General features: G+C 37.2%; 1 protein-coding gene across 1 annotated transcript in view; it reads right to left on the reverse strand.

Annotated features, from left to right (window-relative positions):
- Positions 1-724: 724 nt before the first annotated feature.
- SYK (spleen associated tyrosine kinase) overlaps positions 725-17,589 on the reverse strand; it is a 49,853-nt gene continuing 32,988 nt past the window's right edge. Inside the window, exons 8-15 of the mRNA XM_058828280.1 lie at positions 15,273-15,341; positions 9,171-9,261; positions 8,332-8,509; positions 6,938-7,147; positions 6,335-6,524; positions 4,884-5,024; positions 4,558-4,670; positions 725-2,992 (exon numbers count right to left, since the gene is read on the reverse strand). Of these exons, the coding sequence (XP_058684263.1) occupies positions 2,920-2,992; positions 4,558-4,670; positions 4,884-5,024; positions 6,335-6,524; positions 6,938-7,147; positions 8,332-8,509; positions 9,171-9,261; positions 15,273-15,341 (1,065 nt within the window). The 3' untranslated portion in view covers positions 725-2,919. The remainder of the gene's footprint in view (positions 2,993-4,557; positions 4,671-4,883; positions 5,025-6,334; positions 6,525-6,937; positions 7,148-8,331; positions 8,510-9,170; positions 9,262-15,272; positions 15,342-17,589) is intronic.

Raw genomic sequence — 17,589 nt, forward strand, 5'->3', positions numbered from 1 at the left:
ACAATCAGATCCAGACAGCCAAAAGACAAAAAGTCCCTTTGTATCAGTTGATGGTACAGCCCCACAAGTGGGAAGGTGCAGCAATTAGGCCAGATTTGCTATACAGGAAAACAACCACAGCAGAACAGAAACAGTCACTGACTGATCCCCCCAATACCTGCTTGAAAAGTTGTCTACCTTTCTGCTTTTCTTTTTTATTATTCAAATTCTCACCCACCTAACCTTAGCTTTCCTGAGAACCTGAGCATGAAAAAAAGCTAAATGAAAGACTAAGATGTTGCTGGTTTTACTTTAGAATACCGAGAACAGCTGTCTGCATCTGAGGGAGGCTCCATGTCATACAATGTGACTTAAATCCTGCATAGCTGACATCTGTAAGGCAGAAATTCTTGTCTAGCTGATACACTGCACTGACTCCTGGCATCTCTAACTTTCCAGATCCAGCACAGTTTTGTTGCGAATCATTTTGAAAAGACTTAGGTGCAACAACAGCGTGCATATTTTGGGAATTTCCTGCTATTCCTGAATTGCTCCAAAAGCAGCCCAGGCTTGAGTGGGTTTAGCTATCCTATTTTGTACCTTTCACTGTCAATAGGAAAATCTCAGTCTCCCACAACAATCACAGAACTCAGTACATATACAAACTGCACAGCATCAGGATTTTTTACAAAGAATATAATTATGAAAGGATTCTTGTTAAGACAACATATGTTGTAAAAGTATTTTTAATTAAAATGTTAAAACCGAATCCATTTATTTCACAATACTTTATATTCTCATTGTAAACTTTTATTATGTAATAGTGAAGCTAAAAATAATCAAGTAACTCCAGAAAGTGATGTTGACATTCACTTGGAGGAGAGGAGAAGAAATAATCCTCCAGGCTTGTTGTAGCAGGCATCACTTTTAAAGAGCAAGAGAGATATAGAGGAATATATCTCCCATTCTGGGAAATGGAGTACTGTCACTTGCTGGTTCATAAAGATTTGTGCAATTTGTTTATAACTAATATCCCCATAAGTGTACTAATTGCACATGTAGAGATAATAAACTCTCTGCAACATAATTGACAAAACACCTATATATAACTATGGCTACCTTCTACACAAGCTGGTTTTGTAGAAAAATGTTTCTTAAAAACAAAACAAAAATTAAATCATCTTCAAGGTAAGTCATGCTTGGTCACATTTGAAACACGGTCAATTGCACTCAGTATCTTCCAGTAGCCCGTGGTGCCTTGCACTGGACAGTCAAGACTAAACTACCAAAAGGCACCAGATATTAAACAAATAGACCGTAAACTTAGTAAAAAGGGGAAAAAAAAATCCAGTAGCTTCTACATTGGTTTATAGTCTTGTCTTTTATGAAAATTATTTCACTCTTTCTCAGTTAAATTGCTCACACAATTTCATTACTAGAGAAAAAAAATACCACTGCATCTCTAAAAATACTCTGTTCACACAAAAATCAAACATGTATACTCTAACCAGCCATATGCTATAAATATATCTAACTCTAAATCTTATTCTTCATATTCTTCTAAAATCTCTATATCTAGCAGAAAAAATGTATGTAGGTTCCTGAGATATAAGCAAATGAAAATAAAGTAGCTGCTTGTGAGTAATAAGTGATAGAAATGTTGTTATTGATAATATTTAAAATGATATGGAGCAAGTAAAGCATAAGGGTAAAAACAGAATCAGAGGTTGATTACATTATTTGTTATTGCTCTACAATACTTCCAAGTTAATGGAGACACACGCTGCTTTATAGAGGAGTGATGGGACAAATGCCTTTTCCTGAGATGCCCCCAGGGATTTGTCCCACAGGACAAATAAAATACTAAGATTTTGGTGCTGAAAAAGTAATCTTGTTGTCCATATATAAAATATTTGAACTAGAAGTGAAATTTAACTTTGGAGGTGATAAGGTGTGGTGAGATTCTCAGATTTTCAGATGTTTTTTAAGAAAGGTTTGAAGAAAAGTTAGAAATTATTGCTGCTCAAAACATAATACAAGGACCTATGGTATACCCAAATAGATGCATAGAAAATATATGTCTGGAGAAGGATGAAAGAGAACAGAGAAAAGTAAGTGCTGCTCCATCACAGGTGTATTTTCAGGAATGCAGTGTTGGAGTCTATGTTAAAATATGGAATCATCTTAGGTGCTGGTATGTTTTCTTCCAAGATGAGATCAAGCCTCTGAGTTCCCAGTTGTCACTGGGAAAAAAATAACTCCCCGGGGAACAGCTGGGCTCCACACATGAGATAAGGAACAAAAGAAGATGGTCACATTTAAAGGATGTGATGATGTTAGAAAGTCAGAACTCTAATTCCCCTCTGCTTACTCTGCTACCAAGAATATGATTTGCTTTAAAGGGGCTTGGTGATAGAATCAAACACACTGTCAGTCAAAGCGTCTGACACACTTGCACACTGAATTTGCTTCATAGTGAGAAAAATTTATGCTATTCTTCCCTGAAGAAAGGGAAGGCTGGAACAACTCAATATACTTAAAGGCTAAGAATATAGATGATAAGACTCTAAATTTCAATCTGTATTCCACTATAGGAGAGGAAGAGAGCTCAAAGTCATTAAACAAGTTTTACAGGACTACAAAATATAAAGCAAATAGAGCTGTAAATAAAATGAAATGAAATGTAGCAAAAGTACAAATATCTTATCTAACATCCTTGCTGCACACTTTGAGACCATTACAATTACAGTTCCAATACTTTTTTGGGGCTGGATTTTGTGCACAAGGTAAGGAAAGGCAATATTACGGATATAAGGCTCAGCTCTGAGCTTTGCAGGTTGAAAACGGAAATACAAAAATCAAGGTTTCTTGGCTTCAGAAAATGAGCTGCTTCTCAGAGGGTGTTGGCTGGAGACAAGGAAGCTGCTGCCCTCCACGCTGTTAGTGGGAAATGTCATAATAGTAGTTACGTAATCTCATCTCGACTGCAACAAATCCTGGTCGGTCGTCAATGCTGTGGAGAGATGACAAGTGTCACTGTGCAGAAAGGACAGAGCCATCAAGATTCATGGGCCTTACAGCCCTCAAAACTCTGCCTCAGTGACAGCCCATTTAAATATTTTAAGGCTACAAAAATGACAGTACAAAATTAATACCAAGTGCCAAATACTACTACAGAGCATCCAGTCAGTGGATTTACTGTCATGCCTGTTACTTTGTGGTTGGTGAAAGTACTAAAAGAAAGAAGTGGTAAATCAGCTCCATTTAATTTTCTACTTCATTTACTTTAGTAATAATCTTGAGAAAACAATACTTGCTATGCAATATATGCCTTATAATGGGTGGTACCATCACACAGAATGGTTACAAGCACTCAGAGGAGCCTACCCACACATTATATATGACTGTACCATCTTTCTTTTATATCTGCAATTGTTTATTTGGAGAACACAATTAAACTGACAACAAGCCCTTACAATTTTACATTACATATTGTGACAGTTACTCTGCCTAACCTGAGCCTTCTTTCTAAAATTTATTTTTTTCCAATAATAAAGATATTTTTGTACAAAAAATAAAAATCATCGTACTTTATGATATATTTGTTAATAAAACCAAAACCCTATCCCTTTCACTGTAGAACTGTTACAGCATTCCTTGAGTCAAACCAAAATGCAGGAATTACTTTTTGGTTGCATGTTCTTTGTAGAGTTTTAGGTTTAATAAAGCTAACACAGAAGCAAGATACCTAAAAGTGAATTACCAAGGCTCCTTAACCTTTTGGACAAAGCTATTCTCCAGATGGTGAACTGGAAGAATAAGTGATATTGCAGTCATTTCAGGTGCTTTCTGGAGACTTCCTACAGTTGAAAGTAACTTCAGCAGAATAGTTTAAGACAATAAATCATAAAACAGTTTTAATACATTTTTACAACACACTAATTAAAAAAAACATCAGGTAAGCTTTATTTTTTTTCTATAGTTCATAATTCTAATTTCTAAATGGTTATGAAACAGAAAAAAACCTTCTAACATATCAGGTATGACCTGAAAAGATGGTTTGTCTCTCACTGATAAGAAGTCAGTGTGGGATCCAATTTGAATATATTCAGTTATGAGAGAAGAGATAAACAGCTCAAAACAGTTAAATATAGAGGAATAGAACAAACATATCGCAATATGACTTTGAAATTTCAGTAAAGCAAAAGCATTGGAAATGAAAATTAAATGAAATGAAATTCAAAATGAAACAAAAGTATTTGTTTAATTTCAAACATTCTTTTCAAAATACATTAGACTGACCTTTTTCTGGACTTACTTTTTTATGATACCCTGTATTTTGTATATAGTTATTTACAGTTTGAATAAACTGTTCTACAAAATTGGGTTTTGTACACTCTATAACTCAGATAATTTTCACCTGAAAGTACAATGGACTCCTTAGCTTGCAGTATGGTTGTAAACTAAACTCCAGTTGAAAAGATGTATTTAGAAGTAACCCTTACTCACGCCCTTTCTGGCTATTAACCATGTACATTAAAATGTATTTCTATCAAAAGAGAATCCCATGACACTCACTTGTATGTCCAACACAATTTCATTAGGCTATAGACTTCAGCTGGGCAGACTTCAGGACGTTCCATTCGCTCTCCTCTTTCAATCATCTGTGCAACTTCTCCACCCTTCATTCCCTGGAACAGGGTGACCAGAACAGTTTGCAAATGATTGCAGCACACATGACAACATAAATCAAACAGAGGCTTGGAACTTATTTTTCGGCTATCCTTTGACTCATTTGTCAACAACTCCTCAGGAGCAGCAACTCCTTTTAGTTAGGAAAAGATATTGGTTCAAACTTGCTCTGAACTTCTAAAGAAAAAGCATTGCCAAATATAACCACTCACCTTATACGGTTTTTGTCCATAAGAGAAAGCTTCCCACATTAAAACCCCAAAGCTCCAGACATCACTTTTGCTAGAAAATTTGTAGAAATTCATGCATTCTGGAGCATACCATTTGACTGGCCATTTTCCATGACTTTGTGCCTAAAATATGTCATAACAGAAAGGAAAAAAAGCAGACTAGATACAATGGTAAGTAGTAAACAACACCTGAATGCACATAATTCACCTTAACTTAGATCTACACACATTTGTACTAAGTATATAACATTTCTGATGCAGTTACCATTAGAGAGAATGGGTAACAGCTTCTTCAAAAGTGTTACAAAATTGTTCAAATCTTCCACTTTCAAAATAATTAATTGAAATGAAATCTATGGTAAAAAAAAAGACTAGCTAAATGTATTTGAGTCATTCGTTTAGTGGCATTTAATTTAACGTTGCTCTTTAGAATCAGTTTTTTCCATTTGGCTCTCACAAAGCCTAAGAGATGTGTCCAGATGGTTGAAGTGGGTGCTCCATTTCAAAGCACAGTGACTGCCTTGTGGCAAGCCATAGTTTACCTAAATTATGTCAGAATACTGCATTATGACCATTCAAGAGTCAAGCTATACCAGCACAGTGCTAGATCTAGTGACAGGATCCTACTGCATCCTGTGGAGTTGCAAAGAAAATGGACTTTGATACTAATTCTTGAGGCCCTGAGACTGGAATTGACAAGTGTCTCTGTCCAAGCTAGTGGCAGACTTAAGATGCCTTTTCTGGCAGCAGTGACTACTGTTGCAAAACAGGAAGGTCATCAGAAGGGAGCACATGCTTGCTTCTCCTCTGCAGTGTTTCAGGGATTGGATTATTAGTTTCAAAGAAATTATGAAAGGGAATAAGCAAAGAAGTAATTTGAATCACAAGAGTGATATATCAGGAGAACAAATACAGGCACGGCAACAGCCTTTGTCTCCCGCCTTTTACGTTATTGAATGTTGCAATTATTTTAATCACTTGAGGTGTACAGAGGTCCAAAGAATTTAAAACCAAGATTAACAAATTTTGTTTAGGCTAATTTATTATTTAACAATGGTATTCTTTCAAAAACCTCCCCTAATTCTGTTCTATAAGACAGCGTATTAGTGCTAGCCTACGTTTTTCTTGGACATGATGGACACATTTTCCCCCTTTTATATAAGGTGGTATCTCATTCCCACAATAACTTTCAATCTTCTAATACAAGTTTATGAAAAGTAAATGAAAGTAGACAAGTAAAAGGAGGGACAAGCCTTCTCTTCCCTACGTGTCTCTTAATGTTGATATCACACATTTTGAATTTGGCAATCTAGTATCAGGTTATAAAATAACAAATGATACATATTTTTTCTAATTTTCAACTGCATATCAACTGATAATATCGTTATTAAGCTATGTTGCTACACACTTTTCATGTTGTGTTCAGACCTTACCTTGTAATAATTTTCATCAGCACTAAGAGCTTTAGAAAGTCCGAAGTCACTAATTTTGGCATAATGTTGGGTGACTAACAGCACATTTCTTGCAGCCAGATCCCTATGAACAAAATTATTCTCCTCCAGGTATTTCATCCCCATAGAAACCTGATGCACCAGCTCTGTTATATTCTTCTCTGTGACATGTCTGAAAATCACAATTGAATTTTAAAGAGGTCAGTAGTTATTTTTCATAACTTTTAATGGAATTCAAATACAAATCTTTGCTCTGAATTTGTCTGCATTACACTGGGAACCTGATTCACTTACATTTAACCAAGCTTCAATTAGAAAAGGCAATCTAGGCTCCTGTCCTGGGCAAGATGATGTGATCACGTCAATAAAGGAGAAGTTGAAGGACATGTGAAAAGTCTTTCATTTATTTAAAATACTTTATTTTGGCAGAAATACATGACAGTTTGGAGACATGTTCCAGTGAAGAATAACTGTAATCATTAATTATTACTTTAACAACATATCAATTTAATTGTTCTTAAAGAAAAAGAAAAAAAATATAAAAAAGGAATTGTATCCTATGGAATGGAATCCAAGTTCACATACCTATTTTTTTGCAGAAATTTGTTCAGTGGCCCGAGTTCAGCCATTTCCATTACTAACATCCAGGCCTCAGCTTCACATATACCTATCATTCGTACTATATATGGGTTATCCAGTTGCTGCATTACATTTGCTTCTCTCAATAATTCATCTTTTATGGCTGGATCATTACTCTCATTCTTCAGAATTTTTACAGCCACAGGCTTGGCACCCCTGCAAAAGAGAATCCAGTTCTGGGACTAGCTGCTGAAAAATCTGTGCACTAATTGCACACAATATTAATCAGATGTTTCCATTCACCTAGTACAAATTATGACAAAAGAGAATGGACACTCACAGGAGAAAAAAAAACAGCCATAACAGGAACATCTCTCTATCAAATGCTCAGAAGACAGCTAAGCAAAAGAAAGAGAATGAAAAGAACCTGAGAAAATTACAGATTGTCATAAAAATGCCTAAAGAAGTCTGAAAAAAACCCCCCATATTGGACAAAATTTTCTTGTCCATTCTGGCAAGGATGGCATAAAGCTCTTCTAGCAAGAAAAGCTATAATGAGCTTTCTAAGCACTGGAGTGTTTTGGGGGTGAGCTTGGAACATGCAGCATTGCCAGGTGCCAAGGCAGTGCTCTGAAATCCTGAGAATGTAAGCCTGCTTCTGCAACTTTCCATTCATACAGCAAACTGAAAGAGTGACTGATGAGATCAACATAGCTCAAGTGTGAAACAAGATTAAAATATACACAAGCTGAGATCAGAGCCCTTCAAATCCATACAGCCTATACTGGAGAAATAGAAATCCTTTTTGCCTCTGCCTTGGTTAAAGAAATGCCTCCAGCTTCAAGAGATGAGAGTGTGTACTTTATCAGTCCATGCACATAAACTGCATGCTGATAATATTTTACTATGGAAATGCATGAAGAGTCAAGTATCAACAGGGCCTGTTCCTACTAACATGACATAGAAATGTCCTGAGATAGAAAACGTTACATGTTCTGTCTTCTTGAAAATCAACATTCCAGCTTCAGGAAACTGGTATTTATCACACTTCAGGCAAAACTCTCTTTGCTATAGGTAAACTGCCCATGGCACTCTTCACGTTTTCTGACAGAGATGAAAATACTATGTAGCAGTACTTCTGCAAACCATGGAGGAAGGCAGTGGAATGCCCACCCTACTATCCCAATCAGGAGAGAAAATAGTCATAAACAGCACTTGCCCACTTTAAAGACATATATGAGTGCATAAGTGTATATACAAAGAGAGCAACTGGTGAATATTAGCTCAAATAAGTTACAGTCTGTCACTCTAAACGACATGCAATAATTACTGCTGCTCCAAAAAGTGGAGGCTAGAGCTTTTACATATTAGATTCCATGAAAATAGAAGGCAACACTCACTTTTTCATCTTATAGAACCCTTTCTTTACAGTACCAAAGTTTCCAGAGCCAAGTTCACCTTCCTCCAAAGTCAACAATTTCCTGTCAAGAGTGACATTTTTTGGTTTAATTTCATCTGGATCAGCATATGGACTTTCATAGACTTCAGTATCCATCGGTAAGGCCTCTCTCTGATCACCTGTAGTTCAAACATTGAAAAAAATTAGACAGTATTTCAAACATTTTTTGCTGCCACAGCTAATACATTCACCTTTTCTATGTTCAAGATCATCAGTGTGTTTGCCTTGCAAGGGCATTATAAAGAAACCATGCAGTTCATCTCTATGCATTTTAGAGCACATGGAAAGACAGTGGCCTCCCCCTGGTGACATGCAGTAACTACTGAACATTTGTGCAGGGTGAAGCCAGGAGGTTCCTTGACAAAAGGAGGGTTAAAGGTTGGCCCTTCTCCTTAGTACTTCCCATTAGTTACTTCACACAATTCTTTTCTCAGAATGCTTATTATATGTACTTCATTCTTAGGCATCCAACTTTAACTGCATTATGCTTGGCACTGTGGATGCAACAGGGCACAATTCTTTTTGTAATTTGCAAGGATATAGTTTTTAGAGTCCAGAAAATAATTCACCACTTCAAAATGGAAAAAGGGGTTTCTGCTAAATTATTTTCTTTATAGATGGTGACATCAGGCATCTTCAGCTACCAGGCTTGAGTTATGATAGAGGCTCTACCAATACATAACATAATGCAAAATATATGCAAGAAAAAAGAAATAAAGATTGAGAGAGCTCTGCCACAAGGAAGAAAATTGCATTAACAATATTTATTACTCTGCCTACCTCTTTCTGCTCCTGTTAGACCTCTGTTCCTTTGCAGCACATAAGGATTAAAAGGTGCTTCTTCTGGTGAGTGGCCGATAGTTGACTGAAGCTGTAGCACACAAATTAAGTTTTTCTGTTTAACAATGAACAGGTGAGTTAACAGCACTTCCTCTCCACCCCCCCCAAGAATTCTGGCACAATGTTTACAAGAGACCCATAGGTGAAAATCAGAAAAAAGGGATCCAAAAGAGGTGATTTAATTCTGGAGGTTATTGTTAGAGAAGGCCAAAAGCACAGAAGGATATTACAAACATTTCAGAGCATTAGATAAGAGAGAATTAACTGCAGTGGATCATGCACAATTCTCATACTGCAGATATTAAGTATACATGCTCTTTTCAAATTTGCCATGTAACACAAGCAGTCAAAAGGATTTCTCCTTAATCTGTCCTTCCTCCTTCTTCAAGTTATCTCTCCCCTGGTTTAGGCCATAGAGAAATTACTAGCACAAATGAAAACAAAAACCAATTCCCTCTTTCTCTTGTGGATATTACAGAGGAACTCAATTTTAAAGAAGTGGAAGCAACTGTAGTAAGAAGTTACTACCTTTATAGGCTTGTGTAACATCAGGGACAAACATAATGGACCAGATATTAGGCTTGTCTGTCTGCTCTGAGGAGGGACAAGATTACTTAATTAATTAAGCATCTGGTTCAGGTACAGTTCCTCTGCCTTTACTCTTGTCAGAGAAATAATATGGAGTACACAAACCATCTCATCCATTGTGTGTTCTGGAGCTCCTTGCCTGGGTATGGCACAATAAAATACAGAAGAGAGAAGCTACTGATTGGTTGCTTCTGTTTGTGAGCTGTTGGGAACATGGAATTACAGAACCGATTTCTGCAAGTTAGTTTATTTTCTAGAAAAGAGCAAAGAGAAACAAAGCTCTAGTGGATGCTGTCCCTGCTGATGGCAAAGGGATTGCAATGAAATAATCTTTAAGGTCCTTTCCAACACAAACCATTCAACGATCCTCTGAAGTTTTCTATAGTGAACTATTGGGTGCAATAGAAGTTTTATCATTTGGAAACTGCATTTAGTAGGGGAAGTGCCTGACCTGGGAACTACAGACTTTGAAATCATAATGAAGTTATCTGCTCAGTTGGATGAAATAGAAAAAGTTTCAGTACACAGATTTTACTGCAAACCTTGTGTAGGAAGCCAGTCTTCAGCAATATCTTGCCCTAGTAGGATGAGCACATTTACATCAGGCACAGTAAGGGTAATATTTCTGACTTAGAACGGTGTTAAAAGGCCATTTGCTGTCAAGGCAAGCCACAAAACCCCTGAGACAGTTCTGGGATATGTCAAGGAACAAACTGACTCATCTACCATTCTCAAGGCAAATGAAGGTATAAACCAAGACACATAGCTTTAGTTTTGTTCTTCTAGACTGATTCACTCTGACAGCTTTCTAAGACCTGTGTCACTCAGTTTCACACAGGCAATTCACTAATCCCCATTAAACTCCCATTCAGACTGGAAGTCATAACAACTCCCATTAAGACTGTAAGTCAACTGGCATACTTTGAACTGGCCAAATGTAATTAATGTACACCAAATTTTGTACACCTCAAGAATCCATTCACCAGTGAAGAACGGCTGGTAAAAACATAGCTCTGGCCAAGACACAGCTGAGTCCTCAAATTAGACACATGAGACATTCCTGCTCTTTGCAATTCAACAACAACAACAACAACAAAAATCAGAAAGGATTGTATACACTTGCTCAGCAAGTGCATTAAAAAAATAATACATCACTTTCATGCTTGTAAATAAAGCTCTGCAGCTGTGATCTGGCAATCACACACCAGATGTAACAAAGTGGGTTCTCTGTCTCAGAGAGCTGCTCATGTTTAAGAAGAATCATAATGTCTTATTTATCACTACTTAGCTTGGTTAATACATGTAGAATGTTATTTCTGAATGTTTCAAATTTATTAAATAGCTGAGTAATGTCTTTTTCATTGATATTCCTTCTTTTCTCTCTGGAAGGAGATGGGAAACTTGAACACCCTGGACAAAGAGAAGCCTGAGGTTCTCTATGACTTCCATACCTCAGTATTCAATGGCAAGTGCTGTAGCTACACTGCCCAATTTGAGAAAGGAAAATGTGGGGACTTGAAGGATGAAACCTTAAGTCTGCTGTAGGAGAGGATCATCCCTTAGAGGATTAGTGATCATCTAAGGAACTTGAATGTGCACAAGCTCATGGAAACCAATGAAATTCATTTGAGGGTACTGAGGGGAACTGTCAGACAAAGTTGCTAAGCCATTGCCACTTTTGAAAAATAGTGGCAGTGAGCTCAATTCTCTGATGACTGGAAAAAAGCAGGCATGACCCCTGTTTTTAAAATCAGAAAAGCAGAAGACCCAGAGAACTACAGACCAATCAGTCTTTGTACCAGGCAAGGTCACGGAGCAGATTCTTCTGAAAACTATGCTAAGTCACATGGGGAAAAAAAGGAGTGTTTGGTAACAGCCATAATGACTTTACTACGGGCAGATTATACCCAACAAATTTGGCAACCTTCTATAGCAGGACTACAGCACTGGTGAATGGGGCAGAGAAGCTGACAGAGTCTACCTGATTTGTGCAAAGCATTTGGCACTGTTCTGTATAACACCCTTTTCCCTAAATTGGTGAGAGGTGGGTTTGATGGATTAACCACTTGGTGGATAAAGAATTGGCTGGATAATCACACATGAAGAGTGGTGGTCAAGGGCCCAATGTCCACATGGCAAGTGGACAAGTGGTGTCTGCAGGGGTCAGTACTGAGGTTGATGCTGCTCAGCATCTTTGTTGGTCACACAGACAGTGGGAACAGACAGTAGGATTGAGTGCAGCCTCAGCAAGTTCACTGAGGACACTGAGCTGTGGAATGCAGTCACACTGGAGGGAAGGGATGCCATCCAGAGGGACCAGGACAAGCTTGACTGGTGGACCTCAGTGAAATTCATTAAGTTCAACAAGTCCAAGTGCAAAGTCCTACGTCTGAGTCAGGGCAATCCGAGACACACCTACAGACTGGGCAGAGAAGTGATTGAGAACAGCCCTGGGAAAAGGACTTGGGGGTTATGAAAAAGTCAATATCCAAAGCAGTGTGGCAAGCAGAGTGGCCAGCAGAGTGAGGGAGGAGATTCTGCCTTGTAACTCCACTCTGGTGAGACCCCACCTGGAGTGCTGCATCCAGCTTTGGTGCCCCCAGCACAAGAAGGACATGGAACAGGTGAAGCAAGTCCAGAGGAGGCCACAAGGTTGATAAAGGGACTGGAGCACCTACCCTACAAAGAGAGGCTGAGGAAGTTGGGGCTGTTCACCCTGGAGAAGAGAAGGTTGTGTGGAGACCCCATAGCAATATTCCAGCACCTGAAGGAGGCCTACAGGAAAGCTGGAGGGGGACTCTTCATCAGGAGCTGTAGTGACAGGACAAGGGGTAATGGGTGCAAACTGAAAGAGGGAAAAATTGGTTTAGATAATAGGAAAGAATTCTTTCCTGTGAGGGTGGTGAGGCACTGGAACAGGTTGCAGAGGGAGGCTGTGGATGCCACATCCCTGGAAGTTTTCAAGGAGAGATTGGATAAGGCCTTGAGCAACCTGGTCCAGTGGAAAGGGTCCCTGCTCATGACAGAGGAAGCTGTGACTAGATGTTCTTTAAGGTCCCTTACAAGCCTTAACATTCTGTGACTCTGTGATTTCTGGGTGAACTGCAATTTAATATTTCACAGGCACATTTTCAGCTCCTATTACCAACTTGGGAAAATTGTTGAGCATTCAGAAAACTTCAAATATTTTTCTTTAGTCCTGCCAGTCATGTATTCATGGCATGTAGCAGCCTGTATAACTTTGAAAAGGATTTTCTACTAGGAATTGGAATTTTTTTCTCTTAAAGTCAATCATGACTGACTAGAAATGGGGCAGGAGGTATGCGTCCTTCCATATGCAGTGATCTGAGTGATAGTAAAATAAAATTTCCTTTTCATTTAACTATAATTTAAATGCAGAGTCCTTTCTTCCCTACACTTTAAAAACAGAAAGTATAATTCTGCAGATCTTTTTTGGACAAAAGGTCTTTAATACATCTAAGGTATAGGATAAGTGATTACTTCTTGTATTCTTAAAAGAAACAGAGAATGGGCAAGATGAACATGGATTTACTCAACCATTAAAAAAATAACACAACAAAACAGTCCTCTACAGAAGCCTTTTAAAAATGTGATGTATGAATGAAATGGCTCCAACTACTCTAAATCTGAGTTTCACAGTGATGATTATAAGTTTATAGAAAGAGTATAGTAATAGTCTCATGAAGAAAATCTGTAAAGAAAGTGCAATATTCTTTTAGGTTAATAACCCTGATTCAAAAAATTTCAGACCATAAAGTCATCTTATTTTATTAAAAATTAAGAGCTAAATACTGCATGACAAACACCTCATTAGCCATGAGATGAGCTTTGGCTAAGGCATCTCACTTGCCACTAGGTGGCAGGATTTCACTTAAATTGTCTAAATTGACAATTTTACACCAGTAAAAGACTGAAAAATTTTGACCTGGATCCAAAAATTTAATAAAAATAGTGCATTTGTGAAATTAAAAAGAAAAAAAAAATCCCAAGAATGAGTAAATATAACATAACAAATAAAAGATATATATTTTTTCTGGTTTACAATCTGAAAGCTTTTGACATAGTAGAAGAAATTGCGTAATTAACCAAGTCTAAAGTAAACTCTGCTCTTTGTGGTTAACAAATGATAAATCTTAGAATTGTTCAGAGCACAAATTTTGTCTAGAGTCTAAAATCTGGCAATATGATGTGAGTGTGAGTATTCAGGATAAAGTACATGTAAATGATGATCAAATCATGTTTCTGAAATTCTTTTGTTAAATGATTTTACTCTGCCAAGGTGCTTCAGTCTCTACTCTGTGTATGTTGCCCAGAAGGCAGGAAATACGTATTTGACAGCAGAAAATGACTAGAGCAAGACACAGGTTTTACCATGTTAACAGACAGCAGTGTGACAAAAACATGTCTACAGAGTTCAGACCCCACTCTCATTTTAGTGAATCAGACCAAAGTATGTGCTACTTTGGCATTGTATTTCAGATGGTTGAGAGCAGATCGTGAGGCTGCGTCTGCATTTGTGTATGATAAACACACGCTGAAAAAGAGGTGTAGGTCCTGTAGGGATACACAGCTGACAACAGCTGTTGGTACTTCAGTACGAAAGTGAACTGAAGCTGTACGAAAAGAATATTTTTTATTTATCAGGATTATCAAATACAGTATCAAACACAGGTTTTCACTCCGAACAGTAGCATATCATGCCTGCTCATTTTTGTTGAAGACCAACTGGAAATAAATCAATAAACAGAAAGAGAGACTCATGGATCAAATAAGGGCATATATATTATTCTCAGCATGCAAACAACCTCATAATTACATGCTTCAGAGCTACACAAATTACTGGACAGCACCATTTTCTGGCCATGCAAAAGCATTTACACTAGGACAGGGCTGGGCTCCCCTTGGTTCCCTGGCATCTTTTTCCCAATTTTCCCATTCTGCTTGGTCCTGTGACATCTTACATTTGCTTAGATGTAAGTGAACGCATAACAAGATTTGTGCACACGGGTTATGTAAGTAGGCATTTTTGTTGTTTTTATTGTTCCCTAAATGTGTTCAGTAATAACATAATTGTGTAAGCAAGATAATTTTCTAATTAGGAAGGAGAGTAGAAATATAAATTTTCTTCTGCAATAACTGAGTGGTTTTGAAAAATATTTTATCACATTTCATTTGCAGAAATATTGAGATCTGCATTATTTTGGTATGCCAGAAATTAAATAAAGAGACCCTCTATTTTTAAAACTCCTTCAAACCATTGCTTCAGTTATAAAATCAAGCCCGTAATTATGCAGATGATTAGGACAGATGCAGAAAGCTTACAAAATTGTTAGTAGTCAAGACAGCAAGCAAAAAGAAGGGGACAAGAGAGTGAAATTAGTTGTTTAAGTATTTTTAACTCAGTCAAAAACCTAAAAAAAGTATATGAGGCACCTTTTTGCTGCCGGCCTTTGGAAAGGTGTACGATTTGAGTCTTGAGATAATTCCACCTCCTGCCCAACTCTAGAAACCACAATGTCAAAGAGGAACAGTAAATGTGTCATGAAAACAGCTAAAGGTATTTCACAGAACAAAAACACTCTAAAAGAAAAAAACACTCTAAAAGAACAAAACTCCCAAACTCTCTGTTGCATGTGCCTGCAAGTACACATAGGATGCATCAAACAAATGTAGTACAGGAAATCTTAGTACTAAATTTTATTTCATCTATATTACTGTCAAATTATCCTGAACCTGTAACTTAAATATCTTAAGGCAATTTTTAAATTCAAATGCACTGCCTTTCTTCCAGATCTTTACTTACAGAGTAGGTTGTATGTTTCTCCTGCCTCTGTCACTGAACTTTAGTCCCCCTCCCCCCACCCCCAAACATATCTAGAAATGAGTGGATAACTTTGGTGTCTGGAAGTATGAATAATGTATCGAGCAAAATTTGAAGCACACTTTGGCCATACAACAAACAATGTAGCTGTTGAAGCAGAAAGCACACAAGGTAATGTTAAGTCCAAAAAAAAGGAACAGCCTTTACATTTTACGCAAATGCTTATGTTGCTTGTAAAGACACCTTTAAAAGATGTGCAAATATATTTTACAAGAACACATTAACTCAATTAAAAGTTATAAATTAGCATTTCTAGTGGTCACTGAGAGATCATACCTGACTATTAAAAACTGAGATGAAGCACTTATTGTTCAAACATTTAGACTGATAGTGGGGCTAAAACAATAATCGGAGCCACATTCTCAGTCACTTTAAACAGCTTTTGAACTCAGATGTTCTGAACATTTTAATAGCTCGTTTGGACTTATTTTCTGAAAAGACATCTTTTTTAATTGATAGAATTAGTATATTTCCTAGTTTTCTTTTAAAAGAAAATGTCTGATTTCACATTAAAAAGATGTCTTCTGTTTCAAGGCACCAAAGGTAGCCATGTGGTCCCTGTTGCTGCTGGAAAAACAGAAACCTTTCTGACACTTGACATTCTTCATAGTTATGATACATAAAAATTCAGTATACTGCATATTGAAAAAGGTTACTGAGTCAGTTATTTTCTTTTAGTTCATGAAATTTTCATTCCATATTGGGAATAAATGAAACCTGAAGTACTACTTAGTTACAGTTCTGCAACAGATTAATTCTCTAAGAGGTCAAGTGCTCCTTTGCACAAGCTGAGCATGGTTCTCATTATACTTTTTCAACAAGAGTACCTCCCAGCACTTGAGTAAGCAACCCCCTGCAGTGATGGTAATACTGCTTAACTCACATTTTGTTTACAGTTTGTATTAGACCTACAAATGCACATTGAGATGAATTCTTCATTAGGCATGGCAACTAGTTACATTTAGGCTACACTCTTAAAGTTTAGGTCTATTATTACCAGCTGAAACATTGTGACTAAACCAAATACTGAGAAAGGTTGAGAAGAATTTGGGAAATGGACTGAATTTGGCAGTTTCACTATAATGTCATCAGCTGGAGAACTGAACTAAAGACTCATTTCAAAATCTCCTCTGTCGGTTTAAATATATATTGGGATGGAATAGATTTCAGGGAGGAAAAAGTAATGTAAAAAATGGAAGGAGTCAAAATCACCTTAAACCTAGCCATGATGAAAGGCAAAAAACATCCCAGCTCATGCATGTTCTGGCAGAAGCAAGAACAAGCAACTCTCCATATTCTGCATGGAAAATTATCTTCAGTACAGACATTTAGCATAAAGTTCTTCTTTTGCAGAGGAAGCATATCAGTATGACTAAAAAGGAGATGTCCATATTATAATAAACTTCAGCATTTTGTTACTCCAAATTTGTCCATGGAACAATAGCAAATACTAGACAAATCTGATGTAGATTTACATCCCTGATGGAAATTTTACTCCAAGCCTTTATATAACCAACAGTTTACAGATAAATCATTTGGGCAGTCTGCCTTGCATATCATCCACCAGGTCTTTTTACATTTCACGCACCTTCTTAAATTGAAAACAGCTTCAGATTGGGCATGCTATTCCACTAATACTTTGGAATAGCACCACTGTAGTTTAGACTGTAATATATATAAAAAGGAAAAAAATACTGAAAAATTGGTCCGGATGGGAGCATCAGTATTAGATTGTTGCTGAGACCTGGCCATTATGTTTTGTTCCTCTACTTTCTCTCTTTTGGTTCTTTATTATAATTTATTCTTTTTCACAGGTCATGATCATTCCTGTTGCCTTGCTTTGGATTTTCTCCTGCTGGACAACATTCT

This window comes from Poecile atricapillus, chromosome Z, assembly GCF_030490865.1.
Source record: "Poecile atricapillus isolate bPoeAtr1 chromosome Z, bPoeAtr1.hap1, whole genome shotgun sequence".
In the NCBI taxonomy this organism is placed as follows: Eukaryota; Metazoa; Chordata; class Aves; order Passeriformes; family Paridae; genus Poecile; species Poecile atricapillus.